The sequence below is a fragment of the Denticeps clupeoides genome, chromosome 16 (genome assembly GCF_900700375.1).
Source record: "Denticeps clupeoides chromosome 16, fDenClu1.1, whole genome shotgun sequence".
NCBI classification, from domain to species: Eukaryota; Metazoa; Chordata; class Actinopteri; order Clupeiformes; family Denticipitidae; genus Denticeps; species Denticeps clupeoides.
In genome coordinates, this window is record NC_041722.1 from 12282711 (window position 1) to 12309152 (window position 26442).

At 47.6% G+C, this 26442-nt stretch overlaps 1 protein-coding gene and 1 long non-coding RNA gene across 2 annotated transcripts in view; one reads left to right on the forward strand and one right to left on the reverse strand.

Moving 5' to 3' along the window:
- LOC114766258 (uncharacterized) overlaps nt 1-1744 on the reverse strand; it is a 35885-nt gene extending 34141 nt beyond the window's left edge. Inside the window, exon 1 of the long non-coding RNA XR_003742761.1 lies at nt 1626-1744. This is a non-coding gene — a long non-coding RNA (uncharacterized LOC114766258). The remainder of the gene's footprint in view (nt 1-1625) is intronic.
- lmo1 (LIM domain only 1) lies at nt 764-22715 on the forward strand. Its single transcript, XM_028956936.1, has 4 exons — nt 764-1492; nt 14868-15081; nt 20010-20135; nt 22075-22715. The coding sequence occupies exons 1-4, from the start codon at nt 1471-1473 to the stop codon at nt 22178-22180; spliced, it is 468 nt and encodes a 155-aa protein (XP_028812769.1). The 5' UTR covers nt 764-1470; the 3' UTR covers nt 22181-22715.
- The last annotated feature ends 3727 nt before the right edge of the window (nt 22716-26442 follow it).

Consider the following 26442-nt stretch of genomic DNA (forward strand, 5'->3'; position numbering starts at 1 on the left):
CCACGCTTTGCGTCGCGAAGCGATCGGTCACAACGCAAGGAGGGGGGGGGGGGGGGGGGCTGCTCTGATTGGTGGAGCCACTTCCCATAAATATCGATTTATGTGGCAATTAAGGAGACAGGAGACGGGATGACGGATCGGCAGGACGCGACCGTAACTTACTCCACCCTGCTAATGGTTAATCTGCGGGATCCGCCCCACCCCCACCCCGCTTAATTGGTTAACGGGCTCCGCGGAGCGGGCGAAAGTGCCGCCATTCGGGCCCTTTTCCCCGACGCGACAGCGACACCGTGACGGCCGGCGACATGACCGGTCACCAAAAAAACAAAAACAAACGGAAAAGCCGTCATCACATCTACAAACAACAATCACGAAAATCGTATAAAAGTGAAGAGGGAAGAAAAAAAAAACACACGCTGTAGGATGTCGCCACCTTACGTGATGGAAGTGTCTCTCTCTCTCTCTCTCTCTCTCACCGCCACATGCGCACTCGACGCTCCACCGCTCACCGGGACGCACGCGCCTTCCCATAGCTGCGCTTTTGTGTTTTGTCAGAATTAATGAGAAAAGTTCCCTTGCCCTAGGGGTAATTAGTGTCCTTGGAGTTAAATAAGCTAATACTTAGACACCTCTGGCACAAGCAATTATGTTTGTGTATTGAATAATTGATTCAAAGAGGGAGGAGGGAGGGGGGGTGGGGGGTTCGGAGGGGAAGGGCCGCTAATCAGATCTGAGCATAATGAATTGATTTAATTAACAGGGGAATCCGAAGGGGTCTCGGGGAAGCGCGCGCGCGCGCGCGCTCGCTCGCGCGCATTTATTCGGCGGCGGGGCGGCGGGCGCGGCGCATAAATCGGGGCAGAAGGGGCCGAGCGAGTACGATCTCAGCAGCTGCCGAGCTCGAGAATCGGATTTCTCCAACATAGTTACGGTCGCGGAGCGCGGAGAGCGGACGGCGGGAGCGGAGCCACGACCTCCCGTTCGTTTTACGGAAGAGACGCCGCCGCCGCCGCCGCGCCGGTCAAAGTTGGTTGTAGAATTTAGCGCGTTTTGCGTCCGTGTCGCTGGGCTTTTTTTTTTTTTTTAATTTTTTTACATTTTTTTTTGTTTTTTCTTCCTCTCGCATGGAATACACCGACGCGACCCGGTTCCGTTTAGACTCGACTCGCGGCTCCGGCTTCCACCGCGTGTGAACCGCTCCCGCCGATAAATTAACAACAGAAGAGAATCCTAGAAATCGCGTCTCTTTTTTTATACACACACACACACACACACACACACACACACACGTATAAACACACCGGGAAATAGCTCGTACATGGCTTTCCGCGACTGAACCGAACAGCTCGCCGCAGACGCACACGGACGCCCGCCGAACGATCCGCGCCGACCGCCAGGCAGCCCGGCCGCTGGAGAGTGCTGGAGCCGAGGACGGACCGCCTGGAGCCGGAGCCCTCGTTCCTCAGGACGATGGTGTTGGACAAGGAGGAGGGTGAGTACCGGGCTCGGCGAGCCGGCTCCCTTTTTTTGTATTATTCCGTCTGGTCCGCGTTCGCGCGTCGGAACCGGATTTGCGCGCGACCGTCGAACCGGGACGGCCGGCGGGAACGTGCGACCCGACTTACCTGTCGCCGCCGCAGCTGCCGTCACGCATTTACGGACTTTTTTTCCCATTTATTACGTTTATTGTGTATATATATATATATATTTACGCGTCATGTTATCGTGACCCGGAGAGATTAGCAGAGAGAACGTGTGAAGTTGTGGTGACAGCCCGGCGGACCCCCGTTTCGCCCCGGGAGGTGACGCCGGCGGCGACACGGACACGTCGCACGCACTTCCACGCGTCGTGACGCTCGCCCGCGTGCACGAGTGTTCGCACCCGAAAGTTCCGCGCGTGCGTCATCCGCCGAGACACCGGGGTCCTGTCCCCCCAACAACCCCGTCCGACCCCGCCGTCTTTCATGGAGTATTGTCATCATCGCGCGCGTTGCGTTTTGTCCCCGGGGGGGTTTTGGGGAGTGGGATGGGGGGGGGGGGCGCTTTTTCCCCTCTCAGAGTAATGGCGTGCGTTTTAGAGCCATTATTTATGTTTGAAAATGGACATTTCATATCTCTTTTAGCCGAGCACTCTTTCACCAGCCCATATAAAAACCAATAAAGGCGACGCTGTGGAGGCATAAATTGGTCTGTCTGGCTGAATCTGTGTGTTGCTAATGTACCCAGATTAACTCAACTGTAAATTGTTTCCTTTGGATGTCTGTCTTGCTAAAAGTTCCCCCCCTGTATGATTCATGATTCGGATTGCTTTTAACAGCTATTGGCTAAGCAATATGGTAAATGTACAAGGTGATGCAAATGGCATTAGTGAAAGAGGATGCACAGGACCATGTAATGCAGTCAATACTACATTAACTACTGATGCCCAATTACAGAACCAGGGAGAGTGGCTTTTAGGAGCATTAGGAGTTGCAGAGAAGCTGAGATCACCTGCTGCTCATTGCCTAAAAGCTTCACCCTTTGCTTGCTGGGGCCGACCAACTGTGCTGGCATTTTGGCACGGACGCCGAGAGAGCGAGCGAGCGAGGGCGAGCGAGGCCGAGGGCGGCCCCGAGTTGTGGTGGCGGGGCGGTCCAGGGCTGGTGGCGTCATCGCTTGTCGCTGCGTGTGCATGTGCAGAGCTCGCACAAACGTCCTCACAATGAAAGACACGTTCCTGGAAGCCCGCTGTCCAGAACGGAGAACAGTCCCGTCCCAGTCCCGTCCCCGCAGACACGGGCCCTTTACCTCTGTTACGTCCAGTGATATTAAGAAATTGTGCAACACTGCAATAAATCTCGAGTAGCGTATGAAGCAAGAGCTTGCTTGCGCGGGTGTCCTATCTGTGGACTGTACTTACTGCAAGTGTCGTACCGATCTTGGGAAATAAGCAGCCCTCCCTTGAAGGAAGATAATTGTGTTTCCTTCTTCCTCGAGCCCCTCTTAGGAAAGTAGGATACAAATCAATTCCCTCTATTCTACTATTTTTAACGCTCACCGAACGCTTGCATTAGTGTTGTGACCTACTATGCCAGGAATCTTTTAGTCGAGCGATCTTTTATTAAAAAAAAATGTAAAAGTTCCTCTGAAATATTGGGTCATGCATTTCACTTCATTGGGTTCAATTAGCAGCCCAACTGATCAAGACCGGCTTAAATTAGAGTAATGAGGATCTATTAAAATATCTAATTATGTGGTGGTTCTACTTATTGAAGAACCGCCTGTTTTTGGCAACACGTGACCGAAACTCCTGCAACTACATGTGCACCAGACAGTCAGTAATACGCAAATGTAATTAGAGCGAATGTGGTGTAATGCGGGATGAATGTCGGAAAAATAAAGGTACGGCTACCTCTCGAAAGTGAACAAAGTGAAGGGTGAATATCTTTCCTTTACCCACTCAGACAGGAAGTTGCCAATTAACTTTTAATTCCCACAATTCAACCATTTTCTTCCCTTCAAGGTATTAAAAACTATAAGCAGCGGCAGGAATAATTGGGCCCCGGCTGAAGACGTGGCCCGGGCTGATCACGTGACGCTCCGGCTCCTCTGGACGAGGCGAGGAGGAGAGCAAAAAAAAAAAAAAAGAAAAACCCTCCTTTCTGTAGCACTGATGATAAATCCACCCTTACCTTTTTCCGTGCCTTAATTTATGACCCCGGCACAGTGGCTGTCCAATGAAATTTGTACATTCATAAAGCCCGTGATTGAAAAGCAATGTTTCAAATGAATATGGCCCTGTGATCTGTCAGCTGCTGTAATAAAACTTGGGCTCCGGGCTCAGATTTTTATTTTGAAATAATAAGAACTGCTTCATTCTTTACCCGAGTTACCATGGTAATTCTGTCTCGTAGCGATGTTATATTGATTTAGAAAGTGGACAGTAATATTTCTTTTCTGTTATTCCTCTTTTTTTTTTTTTTTTTTTCTGCGGCTTGATTTCTAATTTCCACTTGGAGATTACTTTTATACATTTCTTAAGTCTTTCTGCACCCCAACCCCACCCCCACCCCGCTCCACAATGTAATTTTCTCCTTTGTATTTGCTATTTTCTCAGCTTATTGGCTTGTTCTTACTCTCAATTAAACTTACCAATTTCAGATATTGAAATTACATCAATGTTTTCCTTGCCCTGGGTCTCGCACAATATGATTCCTTATTCCAGAGTTTAATATCACAGAAACACTTTCGTTATTAACTATGGGGTTTTAGATTTTTTTTTTCTTTTCTCTTCACGCTTCATTTGTATCGATAATGCAGAGGCTTTCAAAATGCGACATTTGAATTCTGGTCTTATGTTTCAATAAAAGATTTTTTTTTGTTGCTCTCACTGTGCAGAATGTTTCATGTTTACACAGAGACGTGGGAAATCTGACCGTTTCTCCGATTCCGATGCAGATTCGCTGTTAGACAACAGTAGGCACAGATCTGTCTGGGTCCCAGAGCTCCAGATCACTATCAGCGTGCAGCTTCGAATCGGTGACTGCAGATGTGTATCATTTCCCATCAAACCAACACACACACACACACACACACACACTCCCTCCCAGAAACAGAGTGCACCTGCCTCAGATGCAAATGGTCGCTCTCATCACAAACTCAATTACACTGCCGGGGTTCTAAGTGTGTTCTTTTATTAAATCCCGAGCTTGCGTACTTCGCAGGCACACACACACACACACACACACACACGTATACTGTAACACTGCTACAAGTCTGAACAGAACTGAAAGGCCGGTGAGGACTGTTGGTGATGCGGATGGAATGTCCTCGTGGTGTCTTTTCTCACACACGCCTCACAACAGCCACACTCTTCCATAGAGTTCTTTTTTTTTTTTTTTTTATTCTTAAGTGTATGTAGTGCTGAAATAATTTCGGCAAACATGAAAAGGACCGCCGGGTAACAGAGGGAGCCTTTTATATGATCCTCTGACATGCCGCCGTCACTTCCAGCCACCTTTTAAAATGTCTCAGAGCGACCTTATCTCTCACCTTCAGTTCTGAGACGAATGCAGACAGGTTCAGTGTTCGGAGAGTCGGAGAGTTGGGGGCCGGGGAGGGCCCGTCAGGCTCTGGGCCGATAACAAACCGGCGGCCGGTGGTATGGCACGTTTAAATTCATCACGGCCATTACTCCCAACGCCCCGCCCCTCTGATTGATGCGGCTCCCGTCGGAGACGCGCCCGTTTTTTTTTTGTTTGTTTTTTTGGCGGGGGGGGGGGTCGAGGAGGCCGTTCTGTTGCTTTAAGAAGAGCGTGCAGCAGGGCGGCTGGAGCAGAGATGTCCCATCCCGGCGGATTTGTTGCTGGTAATGGTACATATGCTCCACTGAAAGAGGGGCTCCGGCTACATATTGATGATTTTACAGTAGCTGGTTTTTAATTTACTTTCCTTTTTGCTCTTTAAACCACATGTTATTCCCCCGAGTTGCCTTGTTGTAGCCGGCTCGCTGCCACTTCTCATCGCAAGGTTGAGTCGCCCTGTCTGACACACACACACACACACACACACACACACACACATAGTTTTTTACGGCAGGTCGTCACACTCTGCTCCATCCCATCACAGCCTGCCTCTCCTTTTTTTCCCTCTCTCTCTCCCTCAGCATACAGTATATACAATTCTTTCCTCTCCCATATTTACCTCATACCTCCTTCACTCCTCCGTACTTTTTTTTGCTTCTTCTCATTTTTTTTTTTGTTCCCTCTTTAGTTACCGATAATGAGCCAACTTGGTTACACAAGTTTACAAGCAGGTGCTTTCCTCCTCCTCCTCCTCCTCGTCATCTTTTTTTTTTTTTATTCCTGTTTGAAAAGTTATGGAACGGTTGCGCTCCCTAATTACGAAGTAAATGAACAGTGACTCGGGTTACGTGTCTTCCTTGGCGGCGGCGTGGTGGAAACGCTGAGGAGACTTTATAAACTCTCCTCATTAACCTTATCACACACCGTAACTTGATAAAAGCTCACTAATGATACCTGCGCCAATACCCGCGTGGGGCTCTGATGGGGTTCGAAGGCGCAGCTCGGGATCTCATTCCTGTTCATTAACAATGACTGACCCCCCCCCCCATGTGCACGTCCTGTCTGGCGCAACCAGTGGTGTCCTTAATGCACGGCGCGCTAACAAAAGAGAGGCGAGGTGTGAAAAGTAGATCTTTAGAGGAACAAAACGACCTGCGTTGTCTCCGTTGTCGCTGATCGCTCGCGAGGCAGCCATCATTGTCCTGAATCATTTATGGGGGAAATCGAACGCCGCTGCATTATTGCGACGGTGTGTGTTTACGCATGCACGTTTCCATCTCCAAGCGGGATTGATCTGCCATTAAACCTGTGAACCGAGACCTTGCTCAATCCGCCCTGAAACGCTCCCCAGATACATATTTCTTTGTTTACTTGTGGAAGATGGAAGGCTCGGCCCTTTGATGGGTGTGCGTACTGGGTTTGTGTGTAAGGTTATAGTAAGGGAGGGTCTGTGGAAGCACTCATTAACCCACAACTTTATTTCCCTCCTCTCGGCTGGTGTGTGTGTGTTTGTGTGTTTGTTGAGGAGACCTGGCAGGGATTAGTGGGTCCGGGGAGGGGGCCGTGCGACTGAATTATGAAACAGGTAATGCTTTTCGGCTCAAGATGTGATTTCAATTTGCCATTCCGGGAAGGAGGAAACTATTTAAACATTTTAAAGTGCTTTAATGTTTCTGGAGATTGCAGGCCCGAGATGGGGTGACCCTGTAGAATTGCTTGGCTAAATGTATTAGCATGCCTGTTTATGTTTATAATGGGATGGGCCAGGCACTGACATATGAACTGCGCGGAGGTCCACAGTTATTGGACAGTCAGCATCCAGTTCATGTACGCCCGGCGTCCGCCGTAATTGCGTGCGCTCCATATATTTGCCTGCCGATTTCAATTTCGTACAGTTTATGCGCGTTTAATTCTCCTCCGATAGCTCTCAGGTATTTTCAAAATGAGAACGTTACAGTAGAAGATCAGGAAGCAGGCTGTGTAGGTCTAATGAGAAGTCCATTTCCTGATCAGTTCAGGCAAACAAGCATCAGTGTGGGCATTTTTTATTTTATTAGACATTTTTAAAAAAATATAAATACACTACTTAAAGGAGAGTGCTTTTAAAGGGACAATATGATGAACATGCCCTCATGCCAAATGGCTGATTGAAAATTCTGCCTAAAATCAAGAGAAATCAATATTTCATTTCAGAACCCAGACACTGAAACACTTTCTGATTTAAGTAAGGAGAGGAAATAAAAATGTGCTCTTTGTGTAAAAAACCAACCCCTATTAACACCAGGCAGTCACTCGTTGCTTCAAAGACATATAAAATGGATTTTGATCTGTTTGTGCATGTTTTTTTTTTTAATACACAATGTTTGGCGGCGGGTTCTTAAAATGATCAGACCTTAGCCGGATGTCACAAGCATGTAAAATTATAAAATGAACACACGGCACGCCCTTATCCAGAGCAACTTACAATCAGTAGTTACAGGGACAGTCCCCCTGGAGACACTCAGGGTTGAGTGTCTTGCTCAGGGACACAATGGTAGTAAGTGGGATTTGAACACGGGTCTTCTGGTTCATAAGCAAGTGTGTTACCCACTAGGCTACTTCCACCCCAGGGTCTCAGTCTACTCAGGAGAAAGTTCCACAGCTGGAAAGGTGACTGTCCTTGGGACCTCATTCCTGTCCCGTATGTGAACGTTCCCTTTCAAAAACCTGCGGGTCTAAATGCGTATCAATATCAAAGCCGATATCATGATTTAAAACGCTCAAATCACACGAATTAAAATGATGAATGCGTCTGAAGGCTCACTGAAGCTCCGCCCTTTCATTAGTCCACCTTCAGTAAATGGCAGCTAGCACGATTCATTAAAACCAGTGATGGCGCTTTATTTTATGTTCCACTCCTCTGTTTTTTTTTTTGGGGCGTGGTCGCATGGTTTCGAGGCGCCGAGCACATGTAACCAGCCCGGAAAGGCGAGCGAGCGAGGGAGTTTGAGCCATTAGTGGGCGGCAGCTGGGGCGCACGCTGGAGCGGCCCGTAATGGCCCTCCGCGCCGCTCCCCGCTTCCTTCTGCTCCTCCACACACTTTAAAGTGACGGAGTGGCGTTCACAGATACGGTTACGGTTACGGTAAGGTGGTGTCGCGAGAGGGGAACGTCGAGCACGTCGACACTGCAGAACACCGCTGGGTTTTCCCTTCCGAAGCCCCAATGTGGCCTGTCTGCTCGACCGCGGCCCTCTGAGGGCCCACCATTACCGCAATAAGTCCGCCAGCCTCCGGTATCTACCGAGTGCGGGGAGGGGCGCCCGAGAGCCCGCTCAAGTAACGCGGGGGTGGCCGCTCGCTAAACAAATGCCCCCCGCGGGGAATTTGCATTATTCGACTTTAAGCGCCCTAAGTGGGGGTCCGCTGCGCGCCGGTTCGCCCGCTTTCACCCTGGCGAGGCCTCTGAATGGCACACCTGTCTCCTGCCACATCCTTTGAAATAATAAGTGTGCAGTAATTGCCGGGGAGACCGGATTTCATACATCACTTCCTAACCTTGGGAGTAACTCAAACTTTAGCAAGCTGCATTTATGCCTCTTGAATGCATTTTTAATGTGGGCTAAAAAGTGTTTCGGCGTTATTCTGCGCCGGATGGCAGAAAAGCAGTGACAGTGCTAATGGTTACATTCTGCCAGCAGCCATAAAATGGCAGATAAGATTGTCCCCTTTATCAAACTCTGAAAAGATGTAGTCTGAGAATGGACGGATTTATTCCTTTATTCAGATGCTAATGTAATCTGTGGGGAGGAGAAGAAATGCTGAACCGAATTCACACGTACATGAAGATGATTCATCAGGGGGCGTGGAGGAGGGGTGACTGGCGGCGTGGCCCCGCACTCGGACCCAAATGGAAGCGTTGGCTGAGGGAGGAAGGCCCAAAAACAAACGGCCGCTCGAGGCCAACTGGAGAGCTGGAGAGCGGGGCCGACAGCAGGACGAGGGCCGATTGGCTGATTCCTCCCCGGCAGCTTCTCCCTGCGTAACCAGGGTCCGACTCCACCCGCAATTCTTCACTCTTTTGCGTTTTTTTTTTTCTTCTGGTTGGAGGCAGGGCGGCAGACAGCGCACCTTCCAGGCGGAGCGGCCCGAGTGTTGGAACAAGTCGCCTTCTGTAATAACTCTGCAAACTCTGCCAGTTTTCATATCTGGAAATAAGCAGTAATGAATTTAATTAGAAAGCTGTTGCATATCGCTCTGATACATTTCTTTTAATTAACCCCATGTGAATAAATTAAAAATAATAGCGGGGCGAGAAGAAGGGGGGGGGGGGGGGGCTAATGAAGTTATCCGTTAATTGGGATCACGTCTGCAGCCGACACCGCGAGCAGGCAACATGCTCCGTGAGCCTCACTTCAGGAAAGAGAAGAGAAAAAAGGAGGAGGGAAGCCTCGGGCCGTAAGAAATGCAGCCGCTGACGTGATGGAAATGACCGCCGGGGCCCTGTTCCAGGGCCGGCCCCGCCGGCGGTTGAAGCCCGGCCAGTGTTATTGCAGGCCTAATGCGGCGGCCTCATTTGCAGCGGATCAGGAGTAATTACGGTTGGTGGAGAGTGGCCGCCGACCACGGGGGTCGCGACACTTGTAACATGTGAAAAGAGGAATTATTCCGGGAGACAAAAACCTCCCTTATCCGGGCACCGCCGGGGTCAGCGCAGGGGACTCGGCGGCTCCGTTTCAGCGGGGCTTATTAGTGGCGCTGGCCTGTGAAGGGGAAAAAAAAAACTTTGCAAAAGTGCATCTGGTTAACGAACAGCCTCCTTCCTCGGCCGCGCCCGTCCCTCTGCCTCCTTCGCTCCTTCTTTTCCCAGGGGCCCGTTAATTATGTCATAATCGGAATATGCCGTTGGCACGGAGTGGCCTGCAACCTTGACACATCTGATCACGAGTGCCCTAATGCACACTAAATACGCCACACTCCCTCATTAGCTCGCACCCGCCGGCCGCAGGCCTGGCCCGAAAGGCCCCGCCCCACCGACGTAAGCGGCGGTAATTTGTTCATTTTTCATGCTCGGCCTTTATCGTTTCTAACCCGCTCCGTTTTGCGTTCGGCTGCCCAGGGCCGCCGTGCTCCACCTGATGTTATGATGGCCAAATGTCTTGTGTTTGGTCTTGCCGACGGAGGAGGATCGGTGTCTGCAGGCTCAATTACCGTAGTGATGTGAGCTGATTCGAGAGCGGCCGATTCACACGGACAATGGCAGGACATCTGCCCAAAGCTGCCCATTAACCTCTGCGCCAGGCCGCCTCAGCGGTGGGACAAGTTCTATTCAAAATCGCCACGGTGTTCACCGTGAACGCGCAGGCAAATAAAGGCGGGTGCTCCTTGCAAAGTGATTCAGAGATTCTCATTTGGATTATGACGATTATTTCTTTATTTATGCCATTGCCCAAGCGTCCATCAGGAGAGGCTCAATGGGGATGGTTTGCGTAAGCAGCATGAATTTCTTGTTTTCATTACAGTGTCTGGACTCTAAAAGGTAGATCCGATCCCACAAGACATCAGTATCCTTTCTCAGGAGTCTCTTTTTACACTTTTAGGCTCAAAGATCGAAGACAATACAACATATGATATAAAAAAATGCCTTTATGGTGCATTCCCCATTATGAAATCAGATATACTCAGCATTGCATTGTGAATCAGACAGAAAGTTTGTTTTACAACGTTCATGTCCAACATTATCACTGTATAGTCCTCAACATGAAGGGTGTTACTCCAGACTTTCCATGGATTCTTTTAAAAATGGTCCAAAATGAACCTTGTCGTGGCCTGTAGGGTCTGTGGTAGATCTGTCTCAAATTATGGCCCTCGGGGCCTCCAGGTACTAGTGATTCTTCACCTGTGAGCCAATCAGAATCAGTCATCATTAAACTCTGCCTGAGAGAAGTGAAAACTAGGTCTGGACTCGGATTCAGGGGCCAGATTTGAAGAGCCCTGGTCCGTTGTGCGTCATAAATTAGCCACTGAACATTAGTGCTCATGCCCGTTGCCAAATCTCACGGGGTGCCCCCAAACGGCGGGGGTCTTGTTTATCACGCTGTAATGAGACATCCTGGCTTGTCTGATGCCTTTCGAAGGGAAAGGGCACATTATCACCAGCCTTATAGCGGCAGGTGTGCAGAGAGCGTCATTTCTCACCAGATGTCACCGGGAAGCATCTTTCAGCGGACGTCATCGCGGGGCTGTGATCCGTTATTTACGATGGTTCAGAGGGGTAATTACACCAGGCCTACCATCTCTGAGCTCCTCCCGGCCCAGTCTGCCTGACGAGAAGTGCAATGGTGTCGTACATTACCGATCCCCCCCAACACACACACACACACACACACAGTCGGCACACGAAGGTGTCAATCCGCCTAATTGATCAAATCAATTTAATTACCGAGAGTGACCCAGCGTTGCACGGGCACACGTGGCACATTTCAATTCCACCACGACACTCTCATTTGAGAGATAAGTTCACGTCATGTAAAGAAAGTGTCCCCAACACTCATTTCCTCACCCGTGAATACTTTTTTCAGCCTATAGACATCTTGCCCTGCTGTACCGATGTGATAATTGCGCGTGTAGAGCCTCGGAACGATTCCTCGAGAGCACCCGGATCCGTTCTTTTTTTTTTTTTTTTTTTTTTTTTTTTCCTTTTAAACCTTAAATACATCAAAAGGGGTACCACATTGATTTGATTTTTTGATAGCCGCAAAATGGAACTTGAACTGGGCCTACATAGAAATCGGATGCTATCTCTATAATGGAAAGTACATGGTCTGACAGTTTCAAATGCAAGAGCGTAACTGTACATATTCCAGAGAGCGATAAGGTCTTTAAAAAGGGGAGGGCAGAGACGCCGGAAGAAGATGACAGGCTGTTCTCTAAGTATTAATGGCAAATGATTTTTTTTTTTTTCTTTCTCTGGAAAAGATGTTTGGCAAGACGAAAGTGCCCCTTTTAAAGGGAAATATGCATCCACTCTTAGAATATGAATCATCATAGGCGACAGAGGAATGCTTTTTGTGACACCGAATGACACAGGGAAGGTCACTGGCACTTGTACCTGTTAAATGGATTGGATTAAGTGGGTGCTGCCTCTTCGGCTGCCGTTTCCTTTCATAATGTTACTTTTTTTTTTTTTTTTTGGTTCTCCAAGGAAGCGGAGTGGGAGGTCTGCTCGCTCGGCTAAAGGTGGTGTGTGGTGTGAAGTGTGGCGAGCGATGTGCACTTCTGACGCGAACATGAAAAATAAATAAATTAGGTGTCTCCTGGCATTAAACAAGAAAAAAATGAATAGCAGGGAGCGTTCACTTCGTATAATTGTTTGTACAACTAGATTTTTATTTTTTTTTTTTTGCCACGTGCTGAATTGCAGTGGCAGAGATGATGTAGAATTATTAATATTATATTTATATATAATCCGGAGACCCCGTGCTGCCCTTCCGCAGAGCTGTTATTTTGAGCACGGCATCATGGGAAGGCACAGGCAGGCGCACGGAAAGGGTTAAGCCGGCTCTTTTGCTAACTTTGTGTAAAACACACACATACATTGTTAAAAGAGATGGCGGATGGCGCTGTGCGCGTGAGGGGTGGGGGGTCTAAACCAATTATGCGTGGTTCTCTGGAGGTGGGGGGAACGACCTTTGTGTATAATTAGTTCTCTTATTTAAAGCAAAGATTTTGAATAGAATAACTAATTAGCTGTCATAAAAGGCAAATTAAAGATTTTTGTGCAATCCCTAAGGGAATTGAAGGGAGCCTGATTCCCTTGCTATGCGTGCGCACGCACACACACACACACACACACATACACACACACACATACAGACTGGCGCTCGCTCCTCATTAAGACTGTTTTTAGTTCTGTGAGGAGCCTGACAGGAGAGCACTGTTGGCGTACCTGCAGAGAGATCCTCTAACAAGCCATGAAATGCAGGTAGAAAAAGACCGCCCTCAGCTAGTGTGGCTTCAATTTGAAGCTTTTTAGCTTCATTTACACCGAACATTGGTATTTATAGCGAGTTTTGTGATCCTAATGCGTCAGCTTCAAGGGGGCCGCTTTGGGGAGGAGCGGGCAGGAAAGTAGGGAGGTGAGGGAGCTGGAGGGAAGGCAGAAAACTAATTGATGGTTCCCATCAGCAGCGCTGGACCAATTAGCCTCCCCTTTTTTCCCCCACTTCTGATAAAGAAATAGAAGGGCTGAATACCACCAGGGCCCTCATTCACATCCAAACTATAAATTTTACTAACAAGCTCACTCTGTCTCTGGCCGGGATTTTAAAGGGGGAAATGCTAATTATATTACATTCATGCTATTACTGATGTGTGGATGGTCAGAAGTTACTGAACAAATCTGGAACCGATAAAGTTCGCTGTGTGTGTGTGCGTGTGTGTGTTGAGTCAAAGAGCTAGAGAAAGGAAACGTGAGAACCTCTGATATTCGGATGAACAAAGTTGCTGCACGAAAGCGATTGGAGGCGCTTGAGCCCAGAGAAGTGTGTGTAAGCATGTGTGTGTGTGTGTGTGTGTGTGTGTGTGTGTGTGTGTGTATATATGAGGGGGTGTTAATGCATGCCTAGTGGCACTAATCAGTAAAGCGCCATCATACAGGCTGCTGATAAGAAACCGCGGCGTCCCTGACTGCCGGCCACGCCGCGACCGCTACACAGAACGGCACTTCAGGAACGTGCCGCCCCTGTCCGGTCAACAACCCCAAAAAAAGGAGAAAGAGATAAAGCAATCCAAACGTAAAAGGTGATTTGTACAAATCTGCGGCCCTGTTCTGGCGTGCGTGTGTGTGTGTGTGTGTGTGCATTTTTTTTGTGACTGTAACATGGAACGGGCGCTGGGTTCTTTTTTTTTTTTTTTTTTTAAGAGAAACGTGTTTTGAAAGCACCGACGTGAGTGCCATCGGCGGCCGCCTGTTCTATTAGACGGATCAATAGCTCAGTGTGTGAGAGAGTGTCTTAAGAGCCGCTGTCCTGGGCTTTCAGCGGTGGCAGACCTGTTAGTGCTGCGGAGGGGTGCCGCCTGTGCCACGGTTACCAGCCGTGGCCTGGGGGTGGCTTTCAGCCCAAACACAAATGTCAGCCACACATAGACTAATAGTGTTTAGTGCTGTTATTAAATGGACTTTATTTGTCCTTTAGGAGGCTAAAAGGAACACTTAAAGGGGAAGCTGCGTGACAGCCGGGCCATTTGTGTTCTGGTTACACACACACACACACACACACACACACACACACACTCCCCACATTTGAGTCCTGCCCTTGTTTTACACTTGTGAGTGTGTGTGTGTGTGTGTGTGTGTGCTGAGAGGCACTTAGGCCATAACGCATCTCACTGGGGGCTGAAAGCAACCTTCTTGTGGTCAACAGCGTTTTAAAAGGTTAACGTTAATCTATACCAAACAAAGCCCAGGAGAGAGCGCCGCCGCCGCCATCCCAAACAGCGCCGATCCGCAGGCTCAGATGAAATACCGCGGTCGCTAACCTGATAAAAAGCCTAAATACCTCAGCGGACGAACATCCGCGCGCTTTTTAGGCGACCTGCCGCCCACCTTTTTTATAAAGTGCAGATTTTGGCGGTCGATGCCCTGCCGGCGACCGGCGGCGTTCGTTCGTAGCGGCCGAGGCAAAAGGCGAACGTGGTCCAAAGTGACCCGGGTTCCTATCTCTGCTCCGGCGCACGCCTCCGCGGGCCGCGGCCTTATCAAGTCGCCGGCGTGGGCGTGGGCCCGGTGAATCACGGCAGGCCGCTTGTCTCCTTATCGCTACAGGTGTGCCGATGCTCTCCGTACAGCCCAAAGGGAAGCAGAAGGGCTGCGCCGGCTGCAATCGCAAGATTAAAGACCGCTACCTGCTCAAGGCCCTGGACAAGTACTGGCACGAGGACTGCCTGAAGTGCGCCTGCTGCGACTGCCGTCTAGGCGAGGTGGGCTCCACCCTCTACACCAAAGCCAACCTCATCCTCTGCCGCCGGGACTACCTGAGGTGAGCGAGCCGACCTGTACACACACACACACACACACACACACATCAGAAAAGGGCTCGTCATCCCCAAGGCTGCATGGCATAAAAGTGCTGCCAGTCACGACGGTTGGAACCGCGGCTGCTGGTTCGAGGTGGGCGGTCGGGGGTAAAGCAGCTCCTGGAGGCTCCTCGGAAGACACCGGCGGTTCAGAGATGGGGGTGTTCTCCAAACGGCCTGGTGTTTGCTTCAATGTTCTTGCCCCCCCCCCCACGCCATCCCTGCCTTCCTGCCATCTGCTTGCTAAATTAAACATGATTATTTCCTGGGCGTTAAGTCGCAGTCCCTGGGGTGTCCCAATAAGATCCAATCATTTATCCCAGAGATGGTGCCTTAGGGTTGGGGAGGGGGGCAGGGAGACGGCATTCAGGGTCCGCTACCTCCGGAGCGTCTCAGGGCCTCCGCTCCACACATGGACGGGCGTCAAAGGGGAAATGTGATCTCTGGGGCCGGAGGGGGGGGGGGCAACTCCATCCATCATGTCCCAGCCAGGCTTAATGCCATTAGGATGCGGTGGCAGATTTCCCATCAAGGGGGCAGATGGAGCAGATGAGGGAGGGGGCCAGATAGGATGCAGGTAACGACACATAAAAAGGGAAAATCAGGAACGATGGAGTGGGAGGTAGACCGTTTGAAACAATTAAAAATTGATTTATTTCAGCACCCATTACAAAGGGGCTGACCTTATCTTCTGCAACGTGGCCTTCTGGGTAAAATGTGGACTCATGGAGGGCTGGCTGCACTGACTGTGATCTCAGAGAGGTGGAAAAAGGCCTCTTCAGGAAGAGAGAGAGAGCGGAGAGGAGGATGGACTGAACGAGGAGAGGGGGGTGGAGAAAGGGAGAGCGAGGGCCCTGATGGCCCTAATGAAATCCATCCCACTCGTCTGCTGCGCGGCCTAAGACAAATGTGTGCCACTTAATGGCCAGAGATGCTTGAGATGAATTCTATTATGGAACAAATTAAAAACTTTCCCACTCGCGCTGAAAAGGAGCTGGCCGCTGTTCAGCGGGCGGGGCTGCCGGCCGGCACACAGCCTCACGCCAAGGTCTGGTCCGACGAAAGGAATTCATCCCCCCTTTCCGCGTAATAAAGTTCAATCCTCCTCGCCCCCCCAGCTCAGCCCAGCCCTTTCCCCACACAGAGAAGCACTTCATTAAGGACAGACAGGCAGATCAAACGCACTTCCTTTATTTCCGTGGTTTTGGAGAGCTGCCATGTGCACATTAATTATGAGCGCAGCTCTGTCTGTATTTGTCCTTCAGCAGCGAGAGCAACATAATGAACGTTCTTCGGATCCCCCAACCCTCCTCCTCCTTTCCCCGGACCCCCTGCCAGCCCACCGGACTGGACTGCAGCTCGCCGCCACTTTCCCACTGCACTTGACATTCGCTTCATGCCACCGTTCCGTCAGGAGATGCCGGCCTTTATTAGCAGTTTTCCACACACTCGTTCATTACGGAGCACAACAGCAGATTAATTAGCCAAATCTTTTTCTCAATGGCTACAGACTGGTGACCTAACCAAGCCCGGTGTGTCTGATTGCCTGGACACATAGATTGAAAAACATGACTCCTCCTTTTATCTAAGGGGTGTGGTTCTGTTTTTTTTTTTTTTTTTTTTTTTCTTATTTCTTCATAAATTTGTTCATTTATGCCTTAATAAATCAGTCTATGTATGTGTAGTCTGAATGTCAAGCTAATTAAGTAAATTCATTACTGGTTTATTGCAGCCATGTTGTTACACAACAGGGAAATAATAGGAGTAAACTGGGAGCAAACTTCCCGAAACGTACAAAAGTTGCAGAAATACTTGAATTGCACACCCAGCGCACTCTTGAAGGAACCCGCGGAGCTGTTTACAAGCGATAGCAAATCTGCGAGTGTAAATTCATGGTGAGCCCAGTGTATGGGAATAGCGGCGCAGAGAGTAATCACAAAGCGACATGAAAGAGCCAGAGAGCTTGGTGCAGACTTCAGAGAAATTACTGCCGCCGCACCTTCAAACAGCCGAGGAGAATACCTGTCTCTGCAGAGCCACCCGAATCACACTACTACTTAGCAGGACGCCAGGAGAAGGATGTTTCCCTTAATGCCAATTAGAGTCCTATAAAGGGTAAAATAATTTTATTTCAATTTTTTTTTTTCCGCATTCGCAGTCATACCAGACTAGAAATACGAATTCGCCACGCTCTTCTTCTGCCTTGTTCATGTACAGTAAGTTGATGTTGAATATAGTTTCAGCCCGGAAACCACAGCATCACATTCATATTTATATGATAATGCCATGGTTATAAATATTTGCTGAATAGGACTGTTGCATACTGTATATGTCCTGTATAAATGCATACTTGTAAGAAAATTGGTGGCTTGGCTATATCACACAGTACCATTTTTAAATCGACAGAATATTTTTTTTTGCTTTGTTCAATTTGACATCTCCAAGTATATACTGCATACGTATTGCATCTGTAACTCTCATAAGTTATAGGTTAGGGGCCAAATAGGAATAAAATCATACACCAAGCACTGCTCTGAGCAACTGTAGATGTTGGAACATAGCCCAGTGTTTTAATCACTGTTAGCAATGATGTTGTCAATTAAAAATGCACTGGGATTATGCGATGTCAGTCATTAACACAATCTTAAAAAAAGAACCCTGCAAATCCCAAAGAATGTCCTTCAGCGCACTCCCGAGAAAGTCACATTAAATGGCCTTGTCGATATAATGGTTGGTTTCACTTTATCTTAAATTATACAGCCACAAAATCCATGCTATTGTACTTCACAGTTTGTGGGTGACCCCTCAAATAGGTGTCCCTAACCCTCTAATCCACTTAAACTAACCACTAAAGTCTGTTTTTTCATTCTTTCTTCAGTTCGTCCTTCCCTCAAGAAAGCGGCCATGAAACAGACTATCCGTTTGTGGACGGCCACAGTATCGCTTGACGTTCATTGCAGCTAAAAAAAAAAATCGTGGCCAGATGCACTAAACTCAGTGACAGGGGTCACGATTGGCAGTTAAGAACTCATTTCAAATGATCGAATTATGAGTTATTAGATAAAAATGCTGTTTGAAAACGTCTGACCTCTTCCCTCGCTCTCTCGCTCTACCCTTTTCTCTCAGTCTCAGAACGTGCCACCCTCGGCCATCTATTCTGCTCCGACAGAACGCTTAATCCCCTCTGCTGCTCCATTTGTGCATGTACGTGTGTCCGACAACACTGGGATTAAGCGGTGGCCTCGTGTCTCGTCACTAGAAGGCCTCTCATGTGAAAACCACCCCTCAGTTCCCCGGGCCGGGAAGCTTCCCTTATTACCCAAAATGCACCTTGGCAAATGGAGGGGGTGGGGTGTTAGGGCAGAGTTGGCGAGGCACACGGCGCAAAATTCGTGTCCGTGACCTGTCCCCCCGGGGCCAGCAGGTCGTCGGTGTCACACCAGGGGCCGTATGGGGGGGGGGGGGGAGGACTGCGGACCGTGGCAGGAATTTGGCCCAATTGTGAGCCCTAAGATAACGAGAGGAAGAAGTTCAGCGCGGCAGTTTAACGCACGCGAGGAAGGGAAAGAAAAAAAGCACTTACTCGGCAGTAAGTCGGGAGTCTGACAAGGATGGTTTTAATAAGCGGGCCTTTGTGAAGCGCTGCCTTGTCTGGGCTGCACGGTCCCCGCAGAGTGTCAGGGGTCCAACGCAAACACGCCTATTTGCCGCTTGCCAACGGCGCCCCGCTTTAACACCTCGCGCACCCGCTGTAGCGACACCGCCTCTCCGCTGGGGCTGCGCCCCCCTAATTAAAAGCCAGGGGCTGCCGGGGAGACGCCGCCTGCGACGGGGGGGGGGGGGGGGGGGGGGGGGGGGGGGGGGGAGCAGCCGAGAGAAACTAATATGGAGGAGGGAGGACAACTTTTTTTTTTTTTGACTCTCCCGACTGTGCCCCACAACTTTTTTTTTTTTTGGGGGGGGGGGTGTGTGCGTGGAGAAAGTGTTTAACATACTGTCAAAGTGGCAATCCGGTGGCGCCTGATCCCGTCTCGCCGAGCTTTTCTCTCTCTTCCTGTGCGTTGCCGTTGCCCGGAATATATAAGTCTATCTGCGATTCAAAATCTCCAAATTAAACACAGGGGCAGGGGCTTGGAAAATGGAAATGGAAATGCGGCAGAGGGCTCTGGAAGAAGAGATCTGCCCCGCTGCCTCCCTCTCCGTTTGTGACCTTGATGGTTTGGCTTCCCATCTAATAAGCTTAAACAAACAGCAGAGAAATTTGAGTTGCACATCTGTCGGGCGCACCGGCGAACATCTAGCTACCTCTCCAAGGTTACGTTTCGCCTTCATTCTCTCGGGCTCTCTTTACTTCGGGAGCGAGAGAAAGGCCGGCGGGAGGAGGGTGGAATGGGTGCAGTATCCTTGCAACAGGAATCTTTTGAACTTTTGACTACATTATAGAATTTAGCCTCTTGTGTAAAAAAAAATAAAAAATGTGAAAAATCCAGCTGGCTTTGGTTGGAGCAAAGTCTCATTAGTTAGTTTGGATTTGAAGAAAAGAAGAAGAAAAAAAATCACTGAGCAGTTCAATTGCTCGCCTCGGACCTGTTTTCGTTGCTTTCGCAACGTGCTAAGGGGGAACTCTTTGAAGAAGCGGATTAGAACCATGTGATCGTTTTAATTAGATCATTAGCAAAGAATTAACATCTAGGTTTGTACCCTCATTAACAAGAAAACACCAAGTGCGTACCAAAGCTAGATTTGTTTTAGCACATTTTCCACTTTTGAGACTTAAATCCCGGCCGCCTTGATATCTTTATTGTCCTTTTCTCCGTGAGCACGGGCGGGTGGGAACGGGAGGGCGGAAGCAGGTACGGGGCGTAAAACGCCGCTGTGTTCCTTCTTGCAGGCTCTTCGGTACGACGGGGAACTGTGCCGCCTGCAGTAAACTCATCCCAGCCTTTGAAATGGTGATGAGGGCCAGAGATAATGTTTACCATTTGGACTGTTTTGCCTGTCAGCTTTGTAACCAGAGGTAAGGAAAGAGCGCACTCGTAACTGTGTGATTTTTTTTTTTTTTTTTTTTATCTTTCTCGATTTACATAATTCTCTGTGGCTATTATCAGAAATAAATCTTTTTTTCTCTCTATAAACCTATTGTTATTATTATTATTATTATTATTATTAATCTGCAAACTATCTGCCTTTGTCCACCTTGTTTGTATGTGTGACTCCACCCAGGATTAGAAAGATCTGACAATCAGCTCATTCACCAAATGCCGTTTGGAGTTAATGCCGACTAACAGGCAGATCCTGATCTTTCATTTTTCATCCCCCGAATGCTTCATTTTAAAAAGTCTGCCCGCCCGTGCTCTCCACGCACGTTTCTGTGGATCTCTGAATGCGAAAAGTGGGGTGGGAGGGTGGAATTAGGCGGAGAGTGGAAGATTTGTGAGGATCATCCTGGAAAACATTCCCGGGGAGCAGGAGAGTGTGACCGTGTGACCCGCTGTGGAGTGCCTCGCTGTGGCTTGTGCCCAGGCCCACACACGGAGCTCCAGAGTATGTTTTCACTGGGAATAAGGAATGGTCCTGGCGGCACGTTACGCTGCTGACTTGCTACTGTAGCCCGTGTGGGTACCTGAGCTCCAGCCAGCCAGCCTTTCCACAGTGTTTACATTTACATTTAATCCAGAGTGACTTACAACGTGCTTCCATGTTACCATCGATCAAGTGATCAATTCTGGTTCTCTTGGACCCCCAACTATGAATACAATCTTTTTATTCACTCTGTTGTAGTGTCTATACATAAGTCAGACAAAAGGAGTTTACAAGTTAATCTAAATATTCTCTAAAGAGGAAGGGGCCAAGACGGAGAAGAGTCTAGATCAGCGTCTTCCTTTTACCTTCAGAGATGGAGGGACCAGGCGAGCAGTACTGGAGGCTCGGAGTATACGAGGTGCAGTGCGAGGTGTAATAAGGGCTGTGAGGTAGGATGGTGCTACTCCATGTTTGGCTTTGTAGGCCAGCATCAGTATTTTGAACCTGATGCGTGCAGCTACTGGGAGCCAGTGGAGGGAACGTAGCAGCAGAGGGGTATAACAGCCAGGGCTGCGTAACGCCACACTTTAGCCTCTTTCCGAAAAAAGTAACACTCGAAAAGCATCAAAGCAGCGCAGGGGAACGGAGAAGCCATCTTGCTAAGTGGTTATTAATGTGCAGAAGTCGGAGGTTGTCAGGACTGGGGCTCTTTTTGCAGTGCGGCGCTACCCACAGCCACGCCGCCTAGGCCGAGCTGGCACGGAAAAGCCGAATCTCTCCTGTTAGGTGGTGCCACCCTCTCTGCCCTCTGCCAGGGCGGCACATTGTGTGGCGCCGACTGATAAGCGGCGGCTGCTTCTGCCAGCCTCTGATCATCTCTAATCAGCTGCCTGTTTCAGGCCGGGGCTGCTATTTTATATAAACTAAATTTAATCCGTGCATGCTGTTTCATTCCTGAAACGCAGAGCCGAGCCAGAAATACATTTTGCACGTTGGCATTAATTAACATCAGTAACTTGGTGGCGAGGTTTCCTTGGAAACTGGCATGACGCTTGTGCCAGGGCTGGGAATGGCGGATTGCTTTTATTAGGAGCCAGAGCTCTTGTTCACGTGCTTTGAAATGCCACAGCCCACCTCCCCCTTCAAAAACAACACACACACACACATAGAAAACTGAACCTCCATGGTCACATCAGAAGGCACTTTGAATCAACCGAAGATACAGTACGCATTCGAACGTGTGCCAGACGCAGCCCAACACGAGCGATCAAAGCCATAGAACGGCCATATAATATAATAACGCGGAACTGCTGATCCGGGCGGCGTGGTGTCCCGGTTTCAGTCTGTATTGTACTCAGGAAGGAAATCTGACTGAGTTCTGGTGAGTAATGTGTGTGTGTGTGTGTGTGTGTGTGTGTGTTTTTGGCTTGCAGGTTTTGCGTGGGGGACAAGTTTTTCCTAAAGAACAACATGATTCTTTGTCAGATGGACTATGAGGAAGGACAGCTGAACGGGAGCTTTGAGACACAGGTCCAATAGCCAAGCCGAGCGGCCAGTGACAGTGGAAGCCCACCGTGCATGTGTACACACACACACACACACACACGAAAAAAAAATAACCACGACACACATACACACTAATACACACAGACGTGAAACGCACTCATGCACGCACTCGGGACGTTCCGCTGTAGTCAGAGAGATGAGCGTCTGTCTGCTTGCCTGCAATACTTTTTACGGTAAAGCCCCCCCCCTTTTCGGTCCCTAAGGACTCGAGTGTAAATGTACTTTTTGGCCGTTCCTTTCCCCAACACTGAGCAGTTACAAGTTTTAATGTACAGTTGTGCCTGCTTAGCTGAGCACTGTATCGCCTGTATGTTTCTGTGATGTTTGTTTCTGGGTTTTGATTCTCTCTCTATCCCCCTTTCAGGGTTAAAAAAAAAAGACAAAAGAAAAAAAAAACCTTGGAAGGTCTGTACAGTCTGTTTTTCTGTATATATAAACTGGAACATTTATTTTATGAAATTGTAATGCAATTTTATTACTAGTGTGAAATTAAAGATTCTTAAATGTTCATAGTGAGTTTTTTTCTTTTTTTTTCTGATCTCAAAACCAAAGTTGTTTGATGAGGCTGGCCCATATTCACTGAAATGTAATGATCAACTCTGATAATATAAACCATTTTCTAAACAGAATGGAATAAAAATTAAAAAAAAGAGGTAGAATTTTACCACAATGATGAGCACTGATAAGACGTGTTTAAATATGAAATTGAATAAAACAATTTTTTGTTTGGAATAAAAAGTATCCCTTCTCCAAACTGTGTTGTGGTGGTGAAGCGAGCAGTGCCTTGAGCAGCGGTCGCTGGGTTTTTTGGACGACCAAGAAATGGCTTCTTTTTTCTTTCTTTTTTTTTTTTTTGGTGAATCACGCCTTGCTAATTGCCATGTGATTATGAGTTTGATTTGGCATGAAAATAAAACGCTCCAAGAAACAAATTTAATAATGTATGCTCTGTGAGTCTGAGTTCATGTGAGTCAGTAATGAAAGAACATTGGCCAGCTGGGCAGGATTTTTAGGGAAATATGCCCAAGAACCGATTTTTTTTTTGTGTGCCCATGCTTCAGCCTTCACCACAGTGAAGCATGTTGATCTTGCAAAACAAAGAAAATGCAGAGAAATGCTGACAGTTGGCTGAAAAAGTGAACCCTGAGAAAGTTCACAGAGCCGTGCCAAAAATCTCAAACACGAGGTCAAAACAATGTTAGAAAGACTCTAGGACAAAAATGAATGTTGTACAGTGGCCCGTTCGGAGTCATGATCTCAATACCATTAAGACTCCGGGCACTTTTTGAAGATTGCCATTGAAGGGCATCATTCAGCCATCCTGAAGCAATCAAGAGAACAACTCAATGCTGGTGTGTACTTAGCCCAAAAGACTGAAAAGCTGTTATTGCAGCAAAAGGTGACTCCATACCGTATGAATGTGCGTATGTGGGTGGGAGTCTTCGGCAAACAGCGTTTTGCACTTATCCGTTTCATTTTAGACTGTTTCTGTATATGAAGAGAGGGGTTTCTACAAATAAGGTCACTTTCCTTGTTTGTAAGGTAAAGGTAGTTTTTTAGGGATCAGAGGTGTTGGCAAAATTAATTTCCAGCAATTATGCAATTAAATCAATTTCTGTATTTTCCTAAATTTTCCTCTCCAGCCAAGATTATGATGAATAGTTGATCAAATAACAGCACAATATTCGGCTTCACTTAAGCATAATAATATATTATAACATATGTTGATTCTCACCTGAACTCAGAGGTTTGGCCAATGAATGGATGGATGTTGGGAGCATTACAGAAACATTAATTGTATTGCTACACACATACCCATTAGTTTTTGTCAATGTCATGAATATAATAATATAATAATTTTAACTCTATTAGAAAAAACAGTGCAGTACTGTTGGCTAATGCTTGTATAAACAACACATCATATGGACATTCCAAGTAGCCCATCCCATCCTGCAATTTTTGGTGACGTCACAACACCACCATTCCTGACTCCAACTCCGCATCCACAAACCTCCCCACTGAACTAACAGCATCTGCTCACCTTCTCCTCGTCCTCGTGATCATCTGTTCTTAATGTCACTGGCATTCACTGCACATTCTGATGCACTGGAACATGAAAAATAATAAGAACGGCCACACGAAGTACCGAAAAGAAATAAGAGAATTAAGCATTTAAGCTTGCAGTGTGAATGTAGCCTTATTTTTTCAACAATTTCACAGAGGACCATGATGAAATGCTCTCGTAATGTGTTGAAAAGTGCTTATCTGAAATCAGAGACTTCCTGATATCTCTGTAAAATAGCCATGAACATGCAAAATGGCACTTAAATTCAGCATAAAAATATCACCTACACATCCCCCAAGAGTCCTTTTGAACAATAGATATGGGCAATGTCTGATGCCGATGCAGAAGTTTTAAAACTACAAGCTACACAACCCCCCCACACTCATTATTTCTAAATTTAACATTACATGCAATGCGGCAAGTTTTCCTTTGGAAGTCATCTGAATCTAAAGAAAAGACAGACTGAGAGAGTTTGCGGGATAGGGTACAAAAAGAGTTAAATTCTTTCTTTGGAGGACCAAATCTGTATAGCTTTTAAGTACAAAGGAACAGCAATTAAGGGATTGCTACCGAGGTGACACAATCTTTTGTCACATTACTTTTGATTTTCATCTGTTGGTGGTAATTCTTGTTTCTGTGAGCTCTAAACCGCAGGAGACCTGCTTTGCTGAGTTCTTGCCATTTAAAGCAATTATTTTCATTCATTGTGGAGGAAAAATGTGAGGAAATCAGCTGGGGTCTTGCGGCATATTGAAATTTCATTTACAGACGTCCAATACGTAGTTAACGAACAAGATACAAAGCAAACTCCTTTCTGTAGTTCGAATAAATGGATCCTTTCATGTAATTCACAGCAGAACTTTTACTAGTTTCTGAAGAGCTTTTAAAACATAGTTTCGACTTGAAAGACTGCGCAGTAATTAAAAAGAACAAACATTTCTAAATGTGTTGTCACAAAAACCGAAAAAATGTGACGAAAAGGAAAACGAAAGGCAATCTGCTCCTGTCTCACTTTAAGTTCAGGGTTCTGGTTAAATTTCCAGATCTGAACCCATGCTGGGCCATCTGTATTCTTCTGCCAAGGACCGTCAGGAGTAATGATTTCCGAGTGTAGGAAGACCCTTCAGCCATAGGTTTCAAATCACTTCTGCCCTCTGTGTTTGTGTGTGTGTGTGTGTAACACACTGTCTCCTGGGGCCACTACACATGGGCTAATAATGCTGTGTGACACACAGACACACGCACACAGACACCCAAGAGCTGCAATCAGCACAATCATAATAAAGGGCAGGCGTGTAATTGCTGCAATCAGCGTAATGTTAATAAAAATGCCAAAGTGTGGATTGTTACAGGTGCAGTGTGCAAACTGGTGCACTTATGCAGAGAGCAAGGATTTGACGCTGGCTGTAGGTGTGCGTGTACATGTGTGTGTGTGTGTGTGTGTGTGTGTGTGTGTTTGCGCGTGAGCCCTCAAGGTTGTGGGAAAGGCGCAGAACAATTGGCAAGTCATCATAAACTTTTAAAGTCTCTCCCACCTGCATCAGGCGGCCATTTACTGCCACACATGGGGAACACATGTAAACGGACCTTTCTCCCAGGATACAGACACAAGCCACATACGGACTACACACCCCCCCCAACGCGGTTCTGAAACAGTGCAGCCCGGACCCCAATGTGACGTTCTGGAAGCAGACCAGTAACACAATTTGCTAACAAATAAATCAAGTGTGCAATGTGCATTCATTAGAAATTCATTAAAAATTCAGACTCACCGGCAGGTGTGCAAATAAAGGATTAGCTAGACAGCAATTACACCACATAAGAGTACCTTTTAATTGCAGCTCCTAGAATGATTTACACAGGGTGACAATCAGGCTCTGTGCAAGAAGGCTGATTGCTCATTTTCTGGAAAAATAATGAGGAAAAGACCTCACCAGGCAAAACACTGTCCCAGCTGTAGCCTCAAATACACACACAGACACACACACACACACACACATACGTATATAACTAATCACCCAGTGTGCAATATGTTCAATGTAGAAAAGTACACACTCACACACAAAATGCACATATTAAAAAATCACTTGTGTGCTATTTGCTCATCACATTCAAATGTGCCCACAAACATACACACACAAAAATGCACATGTACAAATAACTAATCACT

Bases quoted from the DNA above. Each gene is read 5' to 3' on its own strand.
- lmo1 (XM_028956936.1), top strand. From the start codon at position 1,471: ATGGTGTTGGACAAGGAGGAGG. The intron at 1,493-14,867 runs GTGAGTACCGGG...TTATCGCTACAG, and splicing joins GGTGTTGGACAAGGAGGAGG to GTGTGCCGATGCTCTCCGTA. The intron at 20,136-22,074 runs GTAAGGAAAGAG...TTTGGCTTGCAG, and splicing joins TGTCAGCTTTGTAACCAGAG to GTTTTGCGTGGGGGACAAGT.